The following is an 18,424-nucleotide window of genomic DNA, read 5'->3' as shown; positions in this document are numbered from 1 at the left end:
ATTTCCTCAGATATCATGAATCATACAATGTTTATAATATCAGTCAGATTCATCGAAATTTGATTTTTTTTTTTCCAAATCGTTGTGATTTTGATCAATTGAAAGTCAGTATAGGGTCTAAGTTATTCAGACTGGATGTAGTTGATACAATCAGCCTTCTCCTGCCCAAGAAGCCGGACTGGTAAAGCCTGCTGTCAGGTACAGTAGGACTAAAACTCAGTTTATTGTTAACTATCGGCTGGTCTAAAAATTACAGATTGCATTTCTAAAAATACCTTCATTGAGATTTGTTGTTTAACAAATGGTACAAAACCCAAAAGTGTTCATCCTACTATCATAAAAACATGCAAGCTATGGTTGGTCATTGCACTTCGCAAACATTAAAATGTTTTGTTGTTGCCATGTACAGACGTGTTGCTTTTGTTGTTGGCTTTATGTTTTCTGTTTATGCTGCACCAGATTTGCCCTCCTGGGACATTAAGGCCACGCTGAAATGTATTTAGATGCACACATGGTAGAGATCGCAGCTGAAAAGAAAGGATTCTGTCAACGGACTGATAGTTTAATATTTATACAATTTAAAAGCTGGTGCTCAAATCTCTCCGATCAAAACTAAATGGAATTATGAATGCCAGATTCCCCCTTACAAAAATAAAAAACCTGTTCATTGCGTTTCAAAACCTCCCTCAGGTGCTTGCAGGCCACAAGAAGCACCTGCTCTCCCAACCCCCCTTGTCTCTGATTTTACCCATCACGCCACAACACACACTATTGGGCTGTTAGCAGTAATAGGAGTTATTTACGTTTGGATTTTTGCCAGCTTTTTCACCGTAGCTTAAATGGCTATACTGCTTTACTCTGGACTGGGCCCAAGGTGCTTGGCAGTTTGAATCCATCACATGGCTCATTGTTTACTGTAGCTAACTGACCGCTGCAGGAGCATCATTTCAAAAGCAAGCCAAGCAGCCATTCTGAGCCAACCCTGCAACACTCCCGTGTAAACGACGAGATAACATTCGTTTATAAAGTAAATATCGGCTTATATTCCGAGAACAAACACTGTCCGTCAATAATTGACAAAACAGCTCCCTTTGTCTTCACGGTTCCATGCAGCTATGCGGTGATATGTGATGTATTTTTAATAACCGCATCGTGCTGTCTGTAAACATTTCCCCACATGGCTGGAAGCGGACAGCCACAACAATATGGCCTCTTTGTGAGGATGCTTTTGATCCTTTGGCCTGCGAGGGATGTGAAGAAAAAGGCTTCATTGTTAGCAGCCTGTTGAGATGGCAGTAGCTCAAACCAAACACATAATCACACTTGCTCTCTGTTCGTTTACCTGTGCTGTCTTCAAAGCGCAGTTTCACAGTCCCGTCTCTGGCGATCCTCACATCCCCGGGTCCCTCAATCTTCCTCAGAAAGCTGACAGGTGAAGCCCTGGTAGACTTGGAGCTTTTCCTCCGATGTTTCTGCGCTAAAGTCCGACCACACTGATAAAAAACCGCCCATGCTTGCTCCTCGTTTATCGGCTGGCTGTACAGCTTCAGGATTTCTTCCAGGGAGACCTCTGCGTTTTCGTCGCCGCAGTCCATGTTCACGTCCCCGGCAGCGATGTCCCGGAGAGCGGTCGGCGAAGGCAACAACCCGTCGTCGGTCCCCGGTCGCTTGGCCATCCTCACCTCATTATAACGGCAAACGTTTAACAGAAAATACCCAAAAGGGAGTTATAAATGATTATGTGTGAGTCGCTGAGGTACGCAGTGAGACGTTAGTCAGCTGTTATCGTTCGGGTGTGAACGAAGAGCACCAACGGTTCACCTACAGCGAACTGAGAGCAAGTTCCGCGTGGTCCCAGTGCCCGCCGATTACTGCGCATGACTCGTGGCGGGCGGATGTCGTTTATTTTGTAGGCTAACACAGCTTCCGGTATCAGGTGTGTAGTCCAAAATCCATAGCAAAACACAATCATTTTGATGTGTTTCTAAGGTTAAAGGCAGAGATGGAAGAAGAACTCATATATTGTACTTGAGGGAAAAATAAAAATACAAGAGTTTACAAATACTCTGTTAAAACTATATATTAAACTATAAACTATATTAAAACTATATATATATATATATATCACCCCATTTCAGAATAATACATATTATATGTTTGGATTACAATTATTAATGTATTCATGTGTTCATCAAGCAGGGACAGGTGGAACTTATTTTAATTACTTAATTTACTGCTGGGTAGCATGTGTATTTAATCCTTTAGTAACTAAAGTCTTATTTAAGTGTTGATCATGTTGTTTATCATTTTTCTATATCTGCTAAGTAACTAAAGGTACTGCATAAATGTACTGGAGTAAAAGTACAAAATTGCCGTCTGAATTGTAGTGGAGTAGAAGTACAAAGTAAGATAAAATGGAAATATTTAAGTAAAGTTCAATTGTACTTAAGTACAGTACTTGAGTTAATGTACTTAGTTACTTAACACCACTGGTTAAAGGACACATGATATGATATTTAGACACAAATAGATAACTACCATTCTTAAATGACCTGTTGATGTATGTTTTTTCTTCCACATTTACACATGTGCCTAATTAGCTACACATTTTCTCTTTAGCCTATATTCACTGTAGTGTAGATACTCCTGTCTGCTTCATCTGAATGCTACTGTCCATGTCCAGCCTAACCTCAGTGCGTGTTTGCTGTATAAAGAAAGTCTATTTTTACATTAGTCATGCTTATGATTCCGTCATGTTTTTACATTTTAGAGCATTTCTTTTTTGCAATATAAGGTGTCTTTGAGTGTCACGAAAGGTGCCTCAAAATAAAATGTTATATTATTATTATTTATTATTGATTCACCAAAGCCAAAAATCTCCTTCTAGCTGTTATGTAATTCCACTATTCTGATTATTAAAGATTTTATTCCAGTTCATTGAAGAACTATTTACCTTATCATATTGTTTTATCATTCAGATCTTACAGACAAATGCTCACTTATAATAGACAGACCTTGTCTTTCTCAAATGATTTATATTTCCCTGACAACAATTTAAATGAAAGTATAGACTATTCGCAGAGTCAACACCAGAAGCTAATGAAATGACTGCAAGAAATCTCACTTTCTTGGGATTTCACAACTTAAGTAGCTGACAATTTTATTTTAAAGAAGAAAAATGTGGTAGTGTTTCAATGGTATTTTCACTCAAAAGTTGGCCTGTACACATTTCAACATTATCATCAGAAACTCTTGACAAGCAGCAGTTATCAAAGGCAGAAAATGTTAAGACATGGGAACTCTCTGAGACCCCGACCGGTCAACACCGCCATCTGCTGGCCAGTACTCTCTCTTTCCAGATGATCCAACCTGAATCACCTCCCAATGCTCTTCTGACCATTGCTGAAGGCCTTTGAGATTGATTTAAACATGCAGATCAGTGTATAAGCCACATAAACGACTCATCGTTATGATCCATAATAAAGGTATCTTATAAACTTCAACATCCTATAACGTAAAAGAAGATGTAAGAGAAAACATAGTACTGAATAAAACAAACTCTCAAAGTGAAAACAGGAGCAGTTCAGATAAATATGAATTGTAGGCACATGCGGGTGTGTTTGTTTTTGTATCTTGCAAAGGCTGGAAAGACAGTCTTCAGCCTTCAAGTGTCAAACCTCCAAATCCCAGTTTCTAAACAGCACTTCAGGGTCATTTAAATGAAAATCCTTTACAGCATTTACAGTTTTACAGCATCATCATTGTTTTTTCATTCACAACAAAAGGAATATACTTGCACAAAGAACCGAAGCATAATTCTTAAGGAAGGCCCCACACACACAAACAAAAACATATGATGTGCAGATTGTGATTATCATGTGCATACGGTACGGTCTGTTCTGGTTTTCTTTAAAAGTGGCTTAACACAGTGACTCATTCCCTGACCGCACCATAAGCATGGGAGAAAAGCCTGGTGGAGAGCATGAACACTGTTTGGGATCCACTCTCTTGCTTGACTTCATGCATGCATTTGCAATGGCACAACAAAGATGCAGCATCCCGAGATCTTTGGATTGAGACATTATGCAGGTGCTTGTGTTGTAAAGAACCAAGTACCTAGGAAACATCATCCACACACTTGTGTAAATCACCATCCCGTCTTCTCGTGAACTTTTCATAAATCCGGCCATCTTCCTTTTCGCCGAGTCTTGGCTTTTCTTCATCTTTCATCACACATGTCCCCAGGTTCAGCCTCTCCACTAGTGTTGATACTGACGGGCTGCCCATCCTTACACAACGCACCGGTTTCTTTTGATGCCCTCCTTTTGGAGTCACGGGTGGTTTGCTGTAAAAAGATGTGAGAGTTTGAATGTCACGTCATTTTAATGTCACCACGCTGGACAGAGACTGAGTCTGTAACAAGCCTGCTGAGACCTGAGTCACTGCAGCTTTGCCCACACAGTAAGTGGAAGGTTAAATAAATAAAACACAACGGTCTACGTCTCTGTGCAGCTGAAAATGTCATTTGGTAGGTCAGAGGAATTCATTTTTCAGATCTTTTGAAAAGTTAAATACAATTTGTTTGATCAGATAAGAGCATTATGTTTTCTCGTTTAAATCTCACAATAAAAAGATTAGTCAAACACATGGTTGGACAACTTATTCTTACCGTTCACTGTTTGTACAGTTACAAAATAATGTCCAAAACCTACTGGAACATTAATAATTAGAAAAATACAATATGAATGTACTCTAAATACACCTTTTGTGATCCACAATTTATTCTTATTTTCACATTTGATAATCTTTGTTAAAGCACTTGCTTCTCTATTAAATATAAGCAATAGTGAGGATAATTGTATAACAATAACAATTTTCCAAATGAATATAATATATTCTATAATAGGTTTAAAGACTCAGGGTTGGCCTATTTCAAACAGAACAAAACCCACATTTATCCAATTTACTGACATACAATAAGGGAAAACAGCAAAACCTCACATTTAATCTATAAAGAGATGCAAGTATATTTGCTATTTTCTGTTTACTTTCAGATTTTTGTTTAAAATGTACATCTCTGTGGAGCAACTTATTATTAATTCTTACATTTAACTTGTACCCTAACCCAACACTGACACGGTACTATAAGGTTCTGGTTGTGTATGTTTATTGTCTCTGCAAACTTATTTTTGTATATCACAGAGTTCATCTTGCAATTATCTCTGGTAACAAGAAATCCATATATACCGCTTGTCCTTCAGATTCCATCTACTATATATATATCAGATTTGCAGTAAATGGAATGTTGTGTTTGGCATTGATATTAATGATAAAACACACCACACACAAAAACAAACACAACAATTTGACAATTATGGATCTTCCTTCCCTAAAGCTCCACATTTTCTGCTTCAGTCAACTTGAATATTTCACAAGGAAAGTGAGCTGGAGGACTTTGGTGACAAAATTAATTGTAAAATTGGTATAAATATATTGAAAACTACCAACAATGTGGACACATTCCTCGTTAAATTGAATATAATCCACAGAGCAGCCTAACAGAAAGATATTCTAATAATACTGCAGTTATTTCAGAGGAAAGGTACAGTGGTCACGGTCATGTTGCTTTACATCTGTGACATGCCAGTACAGAGGCTGTTGGTGTTCATATTTAGTGCTTGCCAATACCTGCTACCAGTGACACCTACATCACTCAAGGAGCGTCTGGGTCTCCTCTGGTGGTTGGAGCCGGTGGATGTGAGGGCCTGCTTCCCACACTGGGTTCCTGTGTTCACCATCCTCTTCTCCCTCAGACTTGCCTCCACCATAGCTTTACCTTTGGACAACAGTTAAAGGGTTATCATGTGAAACAACCACATTCTTATTCTGGAAAACTGCCATGTCAGTTATGTTATCATCGGTTCATTAAGATGCATTTTATGTTGGCTGTTGGGCCTTCATGCACTCAGGGATGTTGCAGTTAAAACTGATAAAACGGAGGCGGAGGCTCTTACCGTTTGCTACTGCTAGAGAGGTCTCTACGTCCGTGTTGGTAAGCCAAGTCGATTCTGTTTCTCTGGTCCAGCTCTCATGGTACCTGGGCTCGATGATCGCGTCCGCCCGACTCCCCCCACAACCCATCGGGGAAAATCATCCACGGCAGGTGCAGCTGACGCGGATTAAACACTCACAGCAGCCGCAGCATCCTCCCCGGATCTCTACTGCAGCGCCATCCGTGTTTCCGTTTCCATCATCGGTCTTGTTTGAGCCGCTGTTGGTTGGTGCTGCTCTCCACCGACAGCAGCTGACAGCGTTAACACACACACACACACACACACACACACACACACACACACACACACACACACACACACACACACACACACACACACACACACACACACACACACACACACACACACACACACACACACACACACTCTCTAGCGCTATCTGCGTCATCCAACTGCATCCTCTCTGACATCTGATTGGCTGAGAGGGATATCAACTCCAGGTCATGTCATCATTATCATGCAAATATGCACTTGCACTAACCATCATGACCCAAATTAAAGACTATTCAAGCTTTTGATAAAACTAATACTAATATAAAAGTGCAAAATATCATAAATATAACTTTTAATTTATTGTAAACATATTGATTTTAATAAACATTGTGAACACAGAAGCTAAATACGTGGCCACCAAATTCACATAATTTTGATGTGAATTTGAAGTATACTCTTAATCTTATAAACTCTTAAACCAAAAAATAATTATAAATCAGTCAAACTGTGAGGAGAACTTGTTAGAAAATAATGAAAGCTTTTTTGAAATTACAATTCTGTGATTTGAAGTTAATTCAGCACAATTCTATCTTTTGTTATTAATATGAGTATTGTTATTATTATTATTATTATTATTATTATTATTATTATTAAGGACAGTATGCCAAAGTCATCACATAAAGTATTTATTTTTCACATTGATTTTAAATATGTGGTGTACTTTAAGGACAATACAGTATTTGCACATAGATCGATCATTATTTTCTCAAACTGCTAAATATACAGATATTATAGAAGCATACAATCAGCAAACCTATTGCTTAATTATACTGTAGGATGATACGTCTCAGTATTTTCACAGGATTATAGCTTTGGGGTGAAACAATGGTCAACATCTACTTGTAAACAGACAGTCCTTACATGGAACTAAAAACACATCACTTTCAAAAAACTGAGCAAACAAATGTATTTACTGATTTCAGAGGCTTTAAATAAATACTATAGTTAACATACATTTATTTTTCTCTCCATTTTTCCCACGTGTATGGTTTTTAATGCTTCGCATGATGTGGGTTGACGGGGAAATACACAAACATAAAAATGCAGCATTTCGTGTCCTTTGATGGGGAATGTCAACCATTTTGGTGGATGTAATCTGGGCAGCATTTCACTTTTACAGCTAAGTAGTAAGGGAAATGCCAAAGATCAAAAAAGGTCTACATTTGTCAAATATTTTAGAACAACTTATTCAATATAGACCCGGGAATGTAACAGCAGCATGACAGAGGAACATAGAATGGCAAGACAAAAGGAAAGAAAAATAAAAACAGGGTAGAAATAAATTAAAGCTTGGGGATGTGAACATGTCACATCATACTGCACAGAGAGTGAGATGATGATGGGAATGTTTCTAGACTTTGAAGTCCAGCAGGTTGCAGTCCAGCTTGTAGTAAACGTAGGGGTAGTACTCCTGCTGGCTCAGGTTCAGCCCGGGGATGTCCATAGCAGCCTGCAGGAACAGCAGAGAAAGTTACAAACAATTCATTCTTCTTTGTTTTTATATTTCAATACATTTTTCTTAAACTACAGGAGGTTTATGTAGGAGTTTATTCAGTGATTGTCCTGGGTGGGTGTCTTTGTGGGAAGCACTTCACATTACAGCTTGGTAATAACATTGTAGTAATAGGGTGTTGGTTTGATGGTAAAGAGGTAATAATCATGTGAAATCACATAATTACCAAAGTAATAACCAGGTAATAGCTTGGTATTAACGACAGGTAAACCTGGTTAAATACAGTTTTGGACTGACATTATTTAACATGCTGATAAGGTGCCAACAACTAAGGATAATAATTGGGAAACGCATTTAAAGATACCAACAGGAAAAGCAACTTAGTAAGATAACATTTTGTTAACAATAAGGACACTTGCTCACAATAAAATGGTTATACCAATAGTCATATAGAGAGATTAATGGGGCTAAAAATGGAAACCCAATGGAAATAAGGTCAAATAGGCTGAAGACAAAATTATAACAATATAACAATAACATTTTATATGATGTTAAGGTTGTACAATCTTTCTCTGAAAGTAGGGAACATGTAGTTTAGAATTGTATAGCCCGTATTCATGTTACATCAAGTGTTGCTGCGAACAGCTTTAATCTCTTCATTTGTATGGATTACAGAACCTTGAAATTAAGGGAATGTAAAGTTGAAAAAAGTTCCTCAATATATGATATTTACCAATGTTTACTGTTATCAATGCCTGCCTTCAAAAATGTAACTTGCTACTTTGACATTCAAGTGTGTGAAAGAAACTCACATCAATGATGGCGGCGCTGCTGTCCAGGTGTTTGTACAGTTCGTTGAGCACCTCTCTCAGCTTCTTCATGTTCTTCTTGTTGGGCTGGAGCAGCATGGCCTGAAAGTTCACGGGCAGCCCATATCTACAAAACACAAGAAGTTGGTTCAGAGGAAGAATCGACATTTATAGGTCCCCTATTATGCAAAATGCACTTTTTGCTGTCTTTTATGCATAAATATGTGTCCCCGGTGTGTAAGGAGAATCACAAAGTGTCAGAGAATACAGCCCTCACTCTTTCCCTCTTTACCCACATCTTTAAAAACGGGGATATAAACAAGCTGATCGAGATTTGCTGCCAATATGACGTCGTATCGGAAATATGGGCTGGCTTTACGTTGAACTCCAGGCAACGTCCTGCCCACGTGACTCGCCCAACCTATCGTTCGCAATATACAGTCACAAGCTGAATCCCCTCGTGCAGCTCTGTGTCTCTGTATGTTCAGCAGGATGTCTGGAGGAGGGACTTAGAGTTGTTGTATATTATTATACATATAATGCCACAAGTTTTTCAGGAATTATGCTTGATGTGGTTTCGAACATCATATGGCGTTTAATCACAGCTCATTTGCAGGAAAGGGTCAAGTCACAGAATCAGCACTTTCGAAAACAGGGCTGAAAGAGAGGGATAGCGGACATGCTTAAATGCATGATATGTTTGGTATTTTGAGCAAAACACGTCAGAGACATGTTTTTTTATATATTTGAGACCTATAACATAGGACATAAAAGAGCATAAACGGAGACCTTTAAGAAAGGATGGGTAGATGAACAACCAAAGTATGGAAAGAGGAGCTAGATGATGAACTTTACAGAGGTTGTTTCATGAAAGCTGATGGATCTTCAACTCCTTACCTTAATACGGACTCCACAAACACACGCAGGGCTTTTATGTGAATCCACGCAATGAAGGCTTCGCTGAAATTCACTTTCAGCCATCGTACCAAAGGCCCCTGGTGGAAATGAACAGCATTTTAATATTTTATAATAAGTTAAAATACCTGTCATCTAGATAGTATTAGACATTCCTGTTTTTGATGTTTTAAAATAAACATTTCTTCAAAAATTACCAGATAGCAAAGAACAAGGACATACAGTGGTATGCAAAAGTTTGGGCACCCCTCTGAGATTTCATGACAATTTGCTTTTCCTTTATAATAGAAGATCACAGCAACAACATTTGTTTTCCTACAAAGATGTAGACGTTTTAGTGTTTTCCAGACCAAAATTCTTAGGGTAGCATTACATAGTTTTATTATAATAAAATAAAATGCAAAAAATGGGATGTGCAAAAGTTTGGGCACCCTTATAAATAGCATTCATTTCAACACCTGTACGGATTTATAGCTGACAGGTTGCTGCACAAAATTGCTTTGATTAGCTCATTAGACCTTCAATTACAAAGACAGGTGGAACCAATCATGAAAAAGGCTATTTAACATAGGTAATAGCTGGCTGTGCCTGGCCTAGGTTCTTTCTTAGGGAGTGGCAAGATGGGGACCTCAAAACAACTCTCCACTGACCTGAAAGCTAAGATAATCCAACATTATAAATTAGGAGAAGGGTACAAAAAATTATCTGACAGGTTTAAACTGTCTGTCTCCACAGTCAGAAACGTAGTTGTGAAATGGAAGGCCACAGGAACAGTCCGTGTGAAGGAAAGATGTGGTAGGCCGACAAAAATAGGGGAAAGGCACAGGCGAAGGATGGTGAAAATGGTCACAGAGAAGCCACAGACCACCTCCAGAGAACTACAACAACATCTGGCTGCTGATGGTGTAGTTGTTCACCGTTCCACAATCCAGCGTACTTTGCACCAGGAAGAGCTCATTGGAAGGGTGATGTGCAAAAAGCCTTTCCTGAGTGTTAATCACAAGAAGAGTCGCATGAGGTATGCAAAAGCACATCTGGACAAGCCAGAAGCATTTTGGAACAAAATACTGTGGTCAGATGAGACCAAGATTGAGTTATTTGGTCATAACATGAACAGGTATGCATGGCGAAAAAAACACACTGCATTCAATGAAAAGAACTTGTTGCCCACTGTAAAATTTGGTGGAGGATCTATCATGTTATGGGGCTGTGTGGCTAGCACAGGTACTGGAAAACTTGTTAAAGTTGAGGGCCACATGAATTCCTTACAGTACCAGGAGATTCTTGACAAGAATGTTCTAGAGTCAGTCACAAAGTTGAAGCTACGCCGGGGTTGGATTTTTCAGCAGGACAATGATCCTAAGCACCGATCAAAATCCACCAAGGAATTCATGCAGAAGCACAGGTACAATGTTCTGGAATGGCCATCCCAGTCCCCAGACCTTAACATCATTGAAAATGTATGGATTTATTTGAAGAAGGCTGTCCATGCACGGAGGCCAAGAAACCTGACTGAACTGGAGACGTTTTGTGTGGAAGAATGGGCCAAAATACCACCTGCCAGGCTTAAGGGACTTGTCTGTGGCTACAGGAGGCGTCTACAGGCCGTTATTGCAGCAAAAGGAGGCAATACTAAATATTAATGGAATTATTTCTTAGGGGTGCCCAAATTTATGCACATGCCTATTTTTGTTTGAATGCACATAAACATGTTTCTGTTTGACCAATAAAAGTTATTTCACTACTGAGATGTTTCTGTTACCATAAGGTATAACATATGTTAAAATGAAGTTGCTGCTTCAAAAGCTCAGCAAGTGACAAACTGATGCAGTGGTTTTCCTAAGGGGTGCCCAAACTTTTGCATACCACTGTATTTATACCAATGATCACTGATTTTAGCCCCAATTCAAGACAAATTAGATATTAAGTAGGGAAAATAAAATACATCTAAAGCTAAATATCTAAAGAACAAAAGAAACCTCCCTCCTCTATTGATTTTCTTCTTCGCCCCTTAGCATTACTGTTTGTAAAGAAAAAAGCAGCCGTACAAACTGTTTCTTCTTGTCAGTTGAGAGCCGTGTCATCTCTTCTTTGTCAGCCTTCATCTCCTCCTCATTGTACTGGAAATCACGCACTGTAAACCTGGATAAGGGTACACAGCAGAGAGGTAATCAGCTGTCAGAGAGCACACAAACACACTCAAGTGCACTCCTGAAAATGGGCAACATACAAAACAGACACACGATACATAAACACACGCATTGAGATCCTTCTGTCATGGTAATTGGAGAGACTGACAAAATGGTGCCTACTATAGAGTAATGTTGTTTTTTAAGCATAACAAGCCAGTTCCTGTGTTTACGAATAGGTTACCTACTTTAATAATGACATGTTCAATCATACTGTTGTCTATTTAAAAAGAAGGAAACATAATCTGCAACTCAAAACAAAGATGTATCAGATGGCTAAGAAGACTGAAACCTAGCTCGAATGGAAAGCTTGAAAGTAAAATGAACTTACTTGTTTTCCCTGGCCTTGTGCTTGAAATCATCTATAGCCTTCCTGAAGAGAGTGACACTGAACAGGCCGCTGTCGTGGTCTTCAAACAGCAACCTGGAGGAAAAGAGACTAGCATGAGAGCTGGATACAGCAGCCCTACTGTTCATCTCTGGTGTAAGATATCATTATTAGGTATGTAATGCTGTAAGAGTAAGTGTCCTTTCCTCTTAAGAGGTTTCATTTATTTACTTTCATGTAAACAAACTGAATGAACTGAAAGCTCTAGCTGCTGACTTTGTAATTCAATAGAGACCCGTACTTATTTATTTTATTAAGCCTAAATTTAACCATGAGAATCACATTGACAAAGAATCTCTTCTTCAAGCGATAACCGGTCAATTTTATCTTTAACACTTTTCCTTTTGTAAAACATCAAATGCAGGATTTGACTCCATGTTGGACTTTCCAGTTGCTTCTGATCCTTCATCCAAGCGGTCAACATGGTTGGGAAGTTGTCAACAGCCCAGATTGCAATTGTCCAGCAAAGATGAATTCAAACGGCCAAATATGCTGTTTGCGCAGATTGACCTGAAAATGAACTGAATTTCTTTGATACATGTAGTGTCACTAACTACGTCTTAGTACTTGTCCCCAGAGATAGCAACAAGGACATGATGATCCCTCACTGGCTTCTCACTTATTGCTCGAAACACAATCTAACTGTCTTTCCTAGAAATCAATGTATTGTTATTACATAGAAAGTTTCTGCAATGAGATTAAGTCTGCATTTCCAAAGCACTAGGTCTGTCGCATGTTCAATGCAGCTGTTTACAATATACATTTAAAAAGTAGCACTTAGCACAATCCCAAACAGTTCTGCCTATTTCCTCACTGATGCAACATGAGACATCTCCTGTTTGCGGTGCATACAAGCAGATAGTGCTTAATCTCAAATACAGGTTGCTAGGTTACCACACCACACTGAGCTCAGTCTGTCTGAAAGGCCGAAAATTACGCCTCAAATCATCTGGCCTCTTTGGCTAAAGGTCAATTGCTTTTTGTAGGTCAGAAATGTTTCCAATTCTAATTCGATTTAAGCACAAAACCTGCGAAAGCAACTCCAGATGACACAAACTGGTCAGAGACATTTTTAAAGGAATAAATATTGAAATGTTGTTAAATTGTGCTTTTTAGGAATACAAACCACTGTCCAAAGAAAACTAAACAAGAAAACGATTAGCAGCTATAGGGAAAGTAGAATTTTATATCCACCTTCCTGAAATTTACTAACAATTCAGATGCGTCATTAGGCAAGTTTTTCTTCTTGTTATGGTCGACCAAACATACATTTGTCCCAAAATTAAGTGATTAATGTAGTAATGCTTACTTTGTGGAGCGTGGCACAACCATCTCTGACAGGGTCTCATAGGTCTTCTGCCAGTCACCATATCCGGTCCTGGTGAGGGAAAGATAACAGTAATGTATTAAGTTTTAAAAATGACACAAAGCTGTCTCTACCAATATTGATATTTCAAACAGAGAAAGTCGTTTTTTGAATTATTTGATATTGCATGCATTACAAATGGACCATTTCAATGCACAATATGAATTCAGTTATGAAGGAGAACGAAAATCCTGGGAAACCAGATCAGGTCTGCTAAAACTCTTTTCACTCGTTGCTTCTTAGATGAAGCTATACTACTCCATGTAACTCAAATATATCTTAAGCTTAAGAAAATCGGTTTTATAGATCGTTTGTCAGAGGTCAACCTCCCTCATATCTACCATAAATACAATGACATGAGTATTACAATACAATTACCTCAATGCATATTGAATATATAGACAGTGATGCAAGTGTACTCACTTTGGGACAACCACCAGCATGGTAATCAGGTACTCTGAGTCCAGCACAAAGTCCTCTTTCTTTGCTATGTCAGCCAGACTCCTGGTCAACAAGCTCCCCCTAAAAGACGACACATGCGGTTCAGATTGATGGACAAATTCGATATTTCTCAGGAAAACATACACATATTTTTGGTACAGATTTCACGATTACAGTGTGTATAGAGCAGGAGTACTGTACACATTTTATAAATACTCACGCATTCTTCCGCTCCAGGTTTTGCAGGTTTCCCTTCAGGTTGTTGTAGGCTGAAGCTCTGGCCTTCAGGTCATTGTCTATCTGAGATGCTTGCTAGAGAACATGAAGAGAAGAAGATAAGGTGAGATGACTTCAGTGAGGATCAGTTGTCGGATTACAGGGATAGGCAATGGAAATATGTGATATATGACCAAACATTATGTCTATATGTGAGGATTTTTTTTTTTTACCTTGGAGATGATCTCAGAGATGTTTTTCAGCGACTGTTTGATTGGATACTTAGCCATGTCCCACTGAAATCTGGTGATGTAGGTGACCAGGTCCACTGTAGAGTAAAGAAGAAAAACATGATCAGCATAAGATCAGCTTCTTTCCCATAGGCCTTGTGTTGAATTATCATTGTTTATTTATATATTTTTTAATTCACTCACTTCAGTTATGATTTCTTTAACTAAAGAGTGCATTTGATAGTTTTAGGTTTAGAAATATTAGGCACAGATAGGAGAACTGTGTATAGATTTCCATAAGGTTAATGTTTTTAAACTTCAAGCTACTTTAGGGATGTGAGGACATAGCAACATCTCCTTGAATGTCAAGTGTTTAACATATCTGTGGTTTAATGTCATAAGAGTTTACTGAAATTCAAGTTCTTTTTTTCACATCATAGTTTACTAACAATATTTTCCACTGCTTACTTTTATAATGGGAGTGTATGTTAACGTAATGCACCAGTCTTGTGATTATGTTCACAGCCCTTACCTCCATTAGCAAGCAGGTTTTCCTGGACTTTGTCGCGGCTGTCCTCCAGGACATCGGCCATATACTGAGCGACTTTCCTCACCACACTGCAACATAACACATGGGGGAGGAGAAGAGTTACACACCAACACAAGAGGTTCTAATTAAAGACAGGAGAATGCCACAACATGCAGTTTTACTGGAAAGAGGAACATCAGGCAATAATGGCTGTATTTAATAAACATATACCATCAGATTTCAAAACTTACATTTTCCCAAAAGCAAAAATATGGACAATTCTTCTGAATGTCAAAATATCTTCTTAAGTCTAACTGCGGCAACATTTGTATTAACTTGTATTTGTTTACCCTTTATTTTGGTATCTCTCTCTCTGGATGCATAATCTAAAATAAAAGCGCATTTTAGAAACAAACAATAAAAGTTTACCTTTCCACAAAAGTGTCAAGTTTAGCCAGCTCATCTGAAAGACCCACTAGGACATCTAGTGTTCCCACCTGTTAGAGACAAAATACACACAAATATTAAGAAAAACACTACTAAACTTCTTGTGGGCTGATTCCCTGTGGAGAGGAGTACACACGTCCGCTGTGTTTTACCTTGAGATCAGGGATGTTAAACTTGTTGTTAACGGAGAGGTTGTTGGTGCGTGTCGTTGCAACCATCAGCTTGTCCCAGGTCTGCTGGCATGTCTTCTCCCCCGGAGCGGAGATCAACCAGAATTCTGTCATAGCTGCTGGTACGATGTTTGTCCACTGGGAGTTTGATGTAAAGATTCACTGAGGATAAAGGAAGAGAAAGAATCTTAACAGAACTCTGGTTTCTGGCTTCAATGATTTTTGCATCATCAAGTACTTTGAATTTCCAGGCATTTAATTGGACATCATTCTTGTTTTTTTGTTTCTGTCAGTGAAAGGTTTCCCCACTGACTTTCTGCAAGTATTACAGAATCACAACAAAATATTATACATGCCACTAGACTACTAGCCAAATTATTATGTGCACAAACATGTTTAGACCATGATAAAAAAAGTAAAGTGATCATATCAGCAAACTTGATAATGTAAAACTAACACAACATGTAAATCAAACATGTTTCGCTTATTGCACTGTATATCTTTAATAATATGACCTGTTAAAGATGACTATGAAATAACACATGGTGTGATAATAAATGTCATAAACAAGACTTAGGCCAATACAAATAATGGGAAACTGATATATTTCCTCCTGTAAAATAGAAAGCAGAGAACTTTGCAGAATTGTGTACAGCTCCTTTGATTTTTAAAGCATGACTTTTAATCGTAACCTTTTAATTTATATGGTATTTTTACCCTTCGTTGCATTAGTCATTTCCATATCTGCTCGTAAGACATACATAAGTCTTCCTCCACGTCCTTTTATAAAGAAGCTGTTAGTTCCTCTTTTGCCTTGCATTATGCATCTGATTCATAACCTTCCTCACATTTATTTCTCTATGATAGTAATACGGAAACTGCACACACACTGGTTGATTGCATCAATACAGCTCAGTAGAGACAAGACAGGTCTGCTGATTTACTGTCATGTGATCAGTGTCTGTATTGCAGAGGACATGCTCAACACAGACCCTCCTCTAAATTAAACACCATGAAAAACAAACCACTGAGCACTGCTGATACTTACCTTTGACTAGTTAATCATTCGCCCTTCAAATGACTGATTTAATAAGCAAAACATACCAAAAAACAAGGTTAAATGCAGTGTTAGCTGTTTTGTTTGCATCGCAGTCTCACGCTGTCACGATGTCATTGTTCGGTTAAATTTCGTACTTACCGATGTGATTAATGGCTTCAGTGTTTTGTCCACACGGTGTAATTCTGCTAAAGAGTCACAGCTTTCCATACAGACCGCATATAATAACAGCTTTAAGACTCAAATGTGCTTCAACACAGCATATTCCTCTCACAGTCAGCTGATCAGGACGGTTGTTCTGCGCCTGCGCAAAGGCCGCTGCGCGCTATACTGCCTTCACGTGACCGACAAATCCTAGTGACGTTTATAGTCCGAAAATAAAGTCGGAGATAGCACTTATTGAACGGCTCTAAGAAATGAAACGCCTTTTAGAACTATTTACATAATTATTAAACACACACAAAAGGTGTATATTTTGAACACATTCTCGAAATATATATGAAGTAGGAATTGTACCAATATGCTGAGGTTAATCTAGAAGACTGCATAGCTTCCATGAATGCAACACAAATCAGCAATTCTGGAAAGTATTATGCGCAGTAATCAGTAAAAAAAAATTGTCAATAAATGTATGTAAAAACTCCTTTCATTTTATATTGGAAATAACCATACCAGCTCCTCAGTGTTTTGTTTTCTTGTTGTAGTAACTGAACTTTTCGATAGTCCTTGTGTGTTTGTTTCGACAGCTCAGTCAGTAGCTACCTCTCAATATCGCCCTCTTCTGGTCCTGTGTAAACAACTGAAGTTATGAATCAAAGCCTTTGGGTAACAGTGAATCAAACTGTGCCCTCCATTGCTCTTAATACTTTATTGTTGAGTAAGACAGAACAAAAAGATGGTGGAAATCCCAATACACAGTAGCCTAAATCAAATGCAGTATGCCAAACATACCAGCATTCTGTTGCATTTTAAGTATAGAAACCAACATGCTTTTCTGAGTGATATGACTCACTATCCTTTTCACAGGAACATCAAAACAAAATGGTTTAAGGTCAATGCTCAATGTAATGACTGAGAAGAATTTCCAAGTGTTTTTTATACAACAGTACTGCACTATGTAATGGCAGCTGCAGTAGCCAACACACTGAAAGTAAATGGTAAAACAATGTAGGATTTGGAATGCTGCCTTTATAGAATGAAAACCAAACATTAAATTAAAGTGGACTGGTACAGTGGTGTTAAAAGGGAGCATATCATGCAAATATTCAGGTTCCTATACTAAAACATGTACTGTAAAATAAACTGTCTCACAGGACTGTCAACAAGTTTCATATTCTTGAGTTTAGGATTTTGGAGTTAGAAAAAATGTCACACGCAATCCTGGCTAGTGCTGTATTTTCAGGCTTACACAAACAACATTTTGAGAGTTTAAAAAAAGATAATATGCCTTATTCCCTGAAAATATAGAAGATATTGACATGAAAAAGTAAGAAATCCAAAACCACATGTGAATCATTGAAATGAATGTCCATTCGCACTATGACGACTCCAACAGCGTGTTGTATAAAAGGCCAATCATAAGAAACAAACAGTATGTACAATGCCGGAAGTGTTACACTAAAATGAGCTTAAAAGTCTTTCCTGATTATTCTACGATTACAACCTATGTAATAAAGTCAAAGTGTTTTGAGAATTAATTTACTGGTAATTTATTGTAACTTGTTACCTGTGTTGTGTACAGAAACCAGTGTGTGCTGATACTTGTGGATATGTATCCAAATAAGTTGTGTGACAGAACTCTTCCTAATTAGAAAAAAGTTTTATTTTTGATTTCTTGGTATGCTGGAAGTATTTAGAATTGATTATT

The 18,424-nt window shown here is 38.2% G+C and overlaps 3 protein-coding genes across 6 annotated transcripts in view; all 3 read right to left on the bottom strand.

Moving 5' to 3' along the window:
- Positions 1-1,861, bottom strand: part of spire1a (spire-type actin nucleation factor 1a) — a 28,300-nt gene extending 26,439 nt beyond the window's left edge. For all 3 annotated transcript variants that reach the window (XM_063899425.1, XM_063899426.1, XM_063899427.1), the window contains exon 1: positions 1,343-1,861. In XM_063899425.1, coding sequence (XP_063755495.1) covers positions 1,343-1,676 — 334 coding nt within the window. In that variant the 5' untranslated portion in view covers positions 1,677-1,861. The remainder of the gene's footprint in view (positions 1-1,342) is intronic.
- Positions 1,862-3,137: 1,276 nt separating this feature from the next.
- si:ch211-215i13.3 (brain and acute leukemia cytoplasmic protein) lies at positions 3,138-6,359 on the bottom strand. 2 transcript variants are annotated; one of them, XM_063899552.1, is made up of 3 exons: positions 6,015-6,359; positions 5,689-5,836; positions 3,138-4,345 (listed from the first exon to the last, which is right to left on the bottom strand). In XM_063899552.1, the coding sequence occupies exons 1-3, from the start codon at positions 6,139-6,141 to the stop codon at positions 4,117-4,119; spliced, it is 504 nt and encodes a 167-aa protein (XP_063755622.1). In that variant the 5' UTR covers positions 6,142-6,359; the 3' UTR covers positions 3,138-4,116. The 2 variants fall into 2 exon arrangements, with proteins under 2 accessions (XP_063755622.1, XP_063755623.1); XM_063899553.1 differs by having other exon boundaries at positions 5,709-5,836; positions 6,015-6,358.
- Positions 6,360-6,957: 598 nt separating this feature from the next.
- On the bottom strand, positions 6,958-16,898 carry atp6v1c1b (ATPase H+ transporting V1 subunit C1b). The gene is made up of 13 exons (XM_063899471.1): positions 16,699-16,898; positions 15,483-15,662; positions 15,313-15,380; positions 14,887-14,972; positions 14,358-14,452; positions 14,129-14,220; positions 13,891-13,989; positions 13,411-13,479; positions 12,045-12,137; positions 11,573-11,666; positions 9,507-9,604; positions 8,613-8,736; positions 6,958-7,797 (listed from the first exon to the last, which is right to left on the bottom strand). Exons 2-13 carry the CDS (start codon positions 15,612-15,614, stop codon positions 7,699-7,701), a joined length of 1,149 nt encoding a protein of 382 aa, XP_063755541.1. The 5' UTR covers positions 15,615-15,662; positions 16,699-16,898; the 3' UTR covers positions 6,958-7,698.
- Between the last annotated feature and the right edge of the window lie 1,526 nt (positions 16,899-18,424).

The sequence above is a fragment of the Eleginops maclovinus genome, chromosome 13 (genome assembly GCF_036324505.1).
Source record: "Eleginops maclovinus isolate JMC-PN-2008 ecotype Puerto Natales chromosome 13, JC_Emac_rtc_rv5, whole genome shotgun sequence".
Taxonomy (NCBI): domain Eukaryota; kingdom Metazoa; phylum Chordata; class Actinopteri; order Perciformes; family Eleginopidae; genus Eleginops; species Eleginops maclovinus.
The sequence above is the reverse complement of the archived record's forward strand: the minus strand, read 5'-3'. Positions and strand labels throughout refer to the sequence as shown.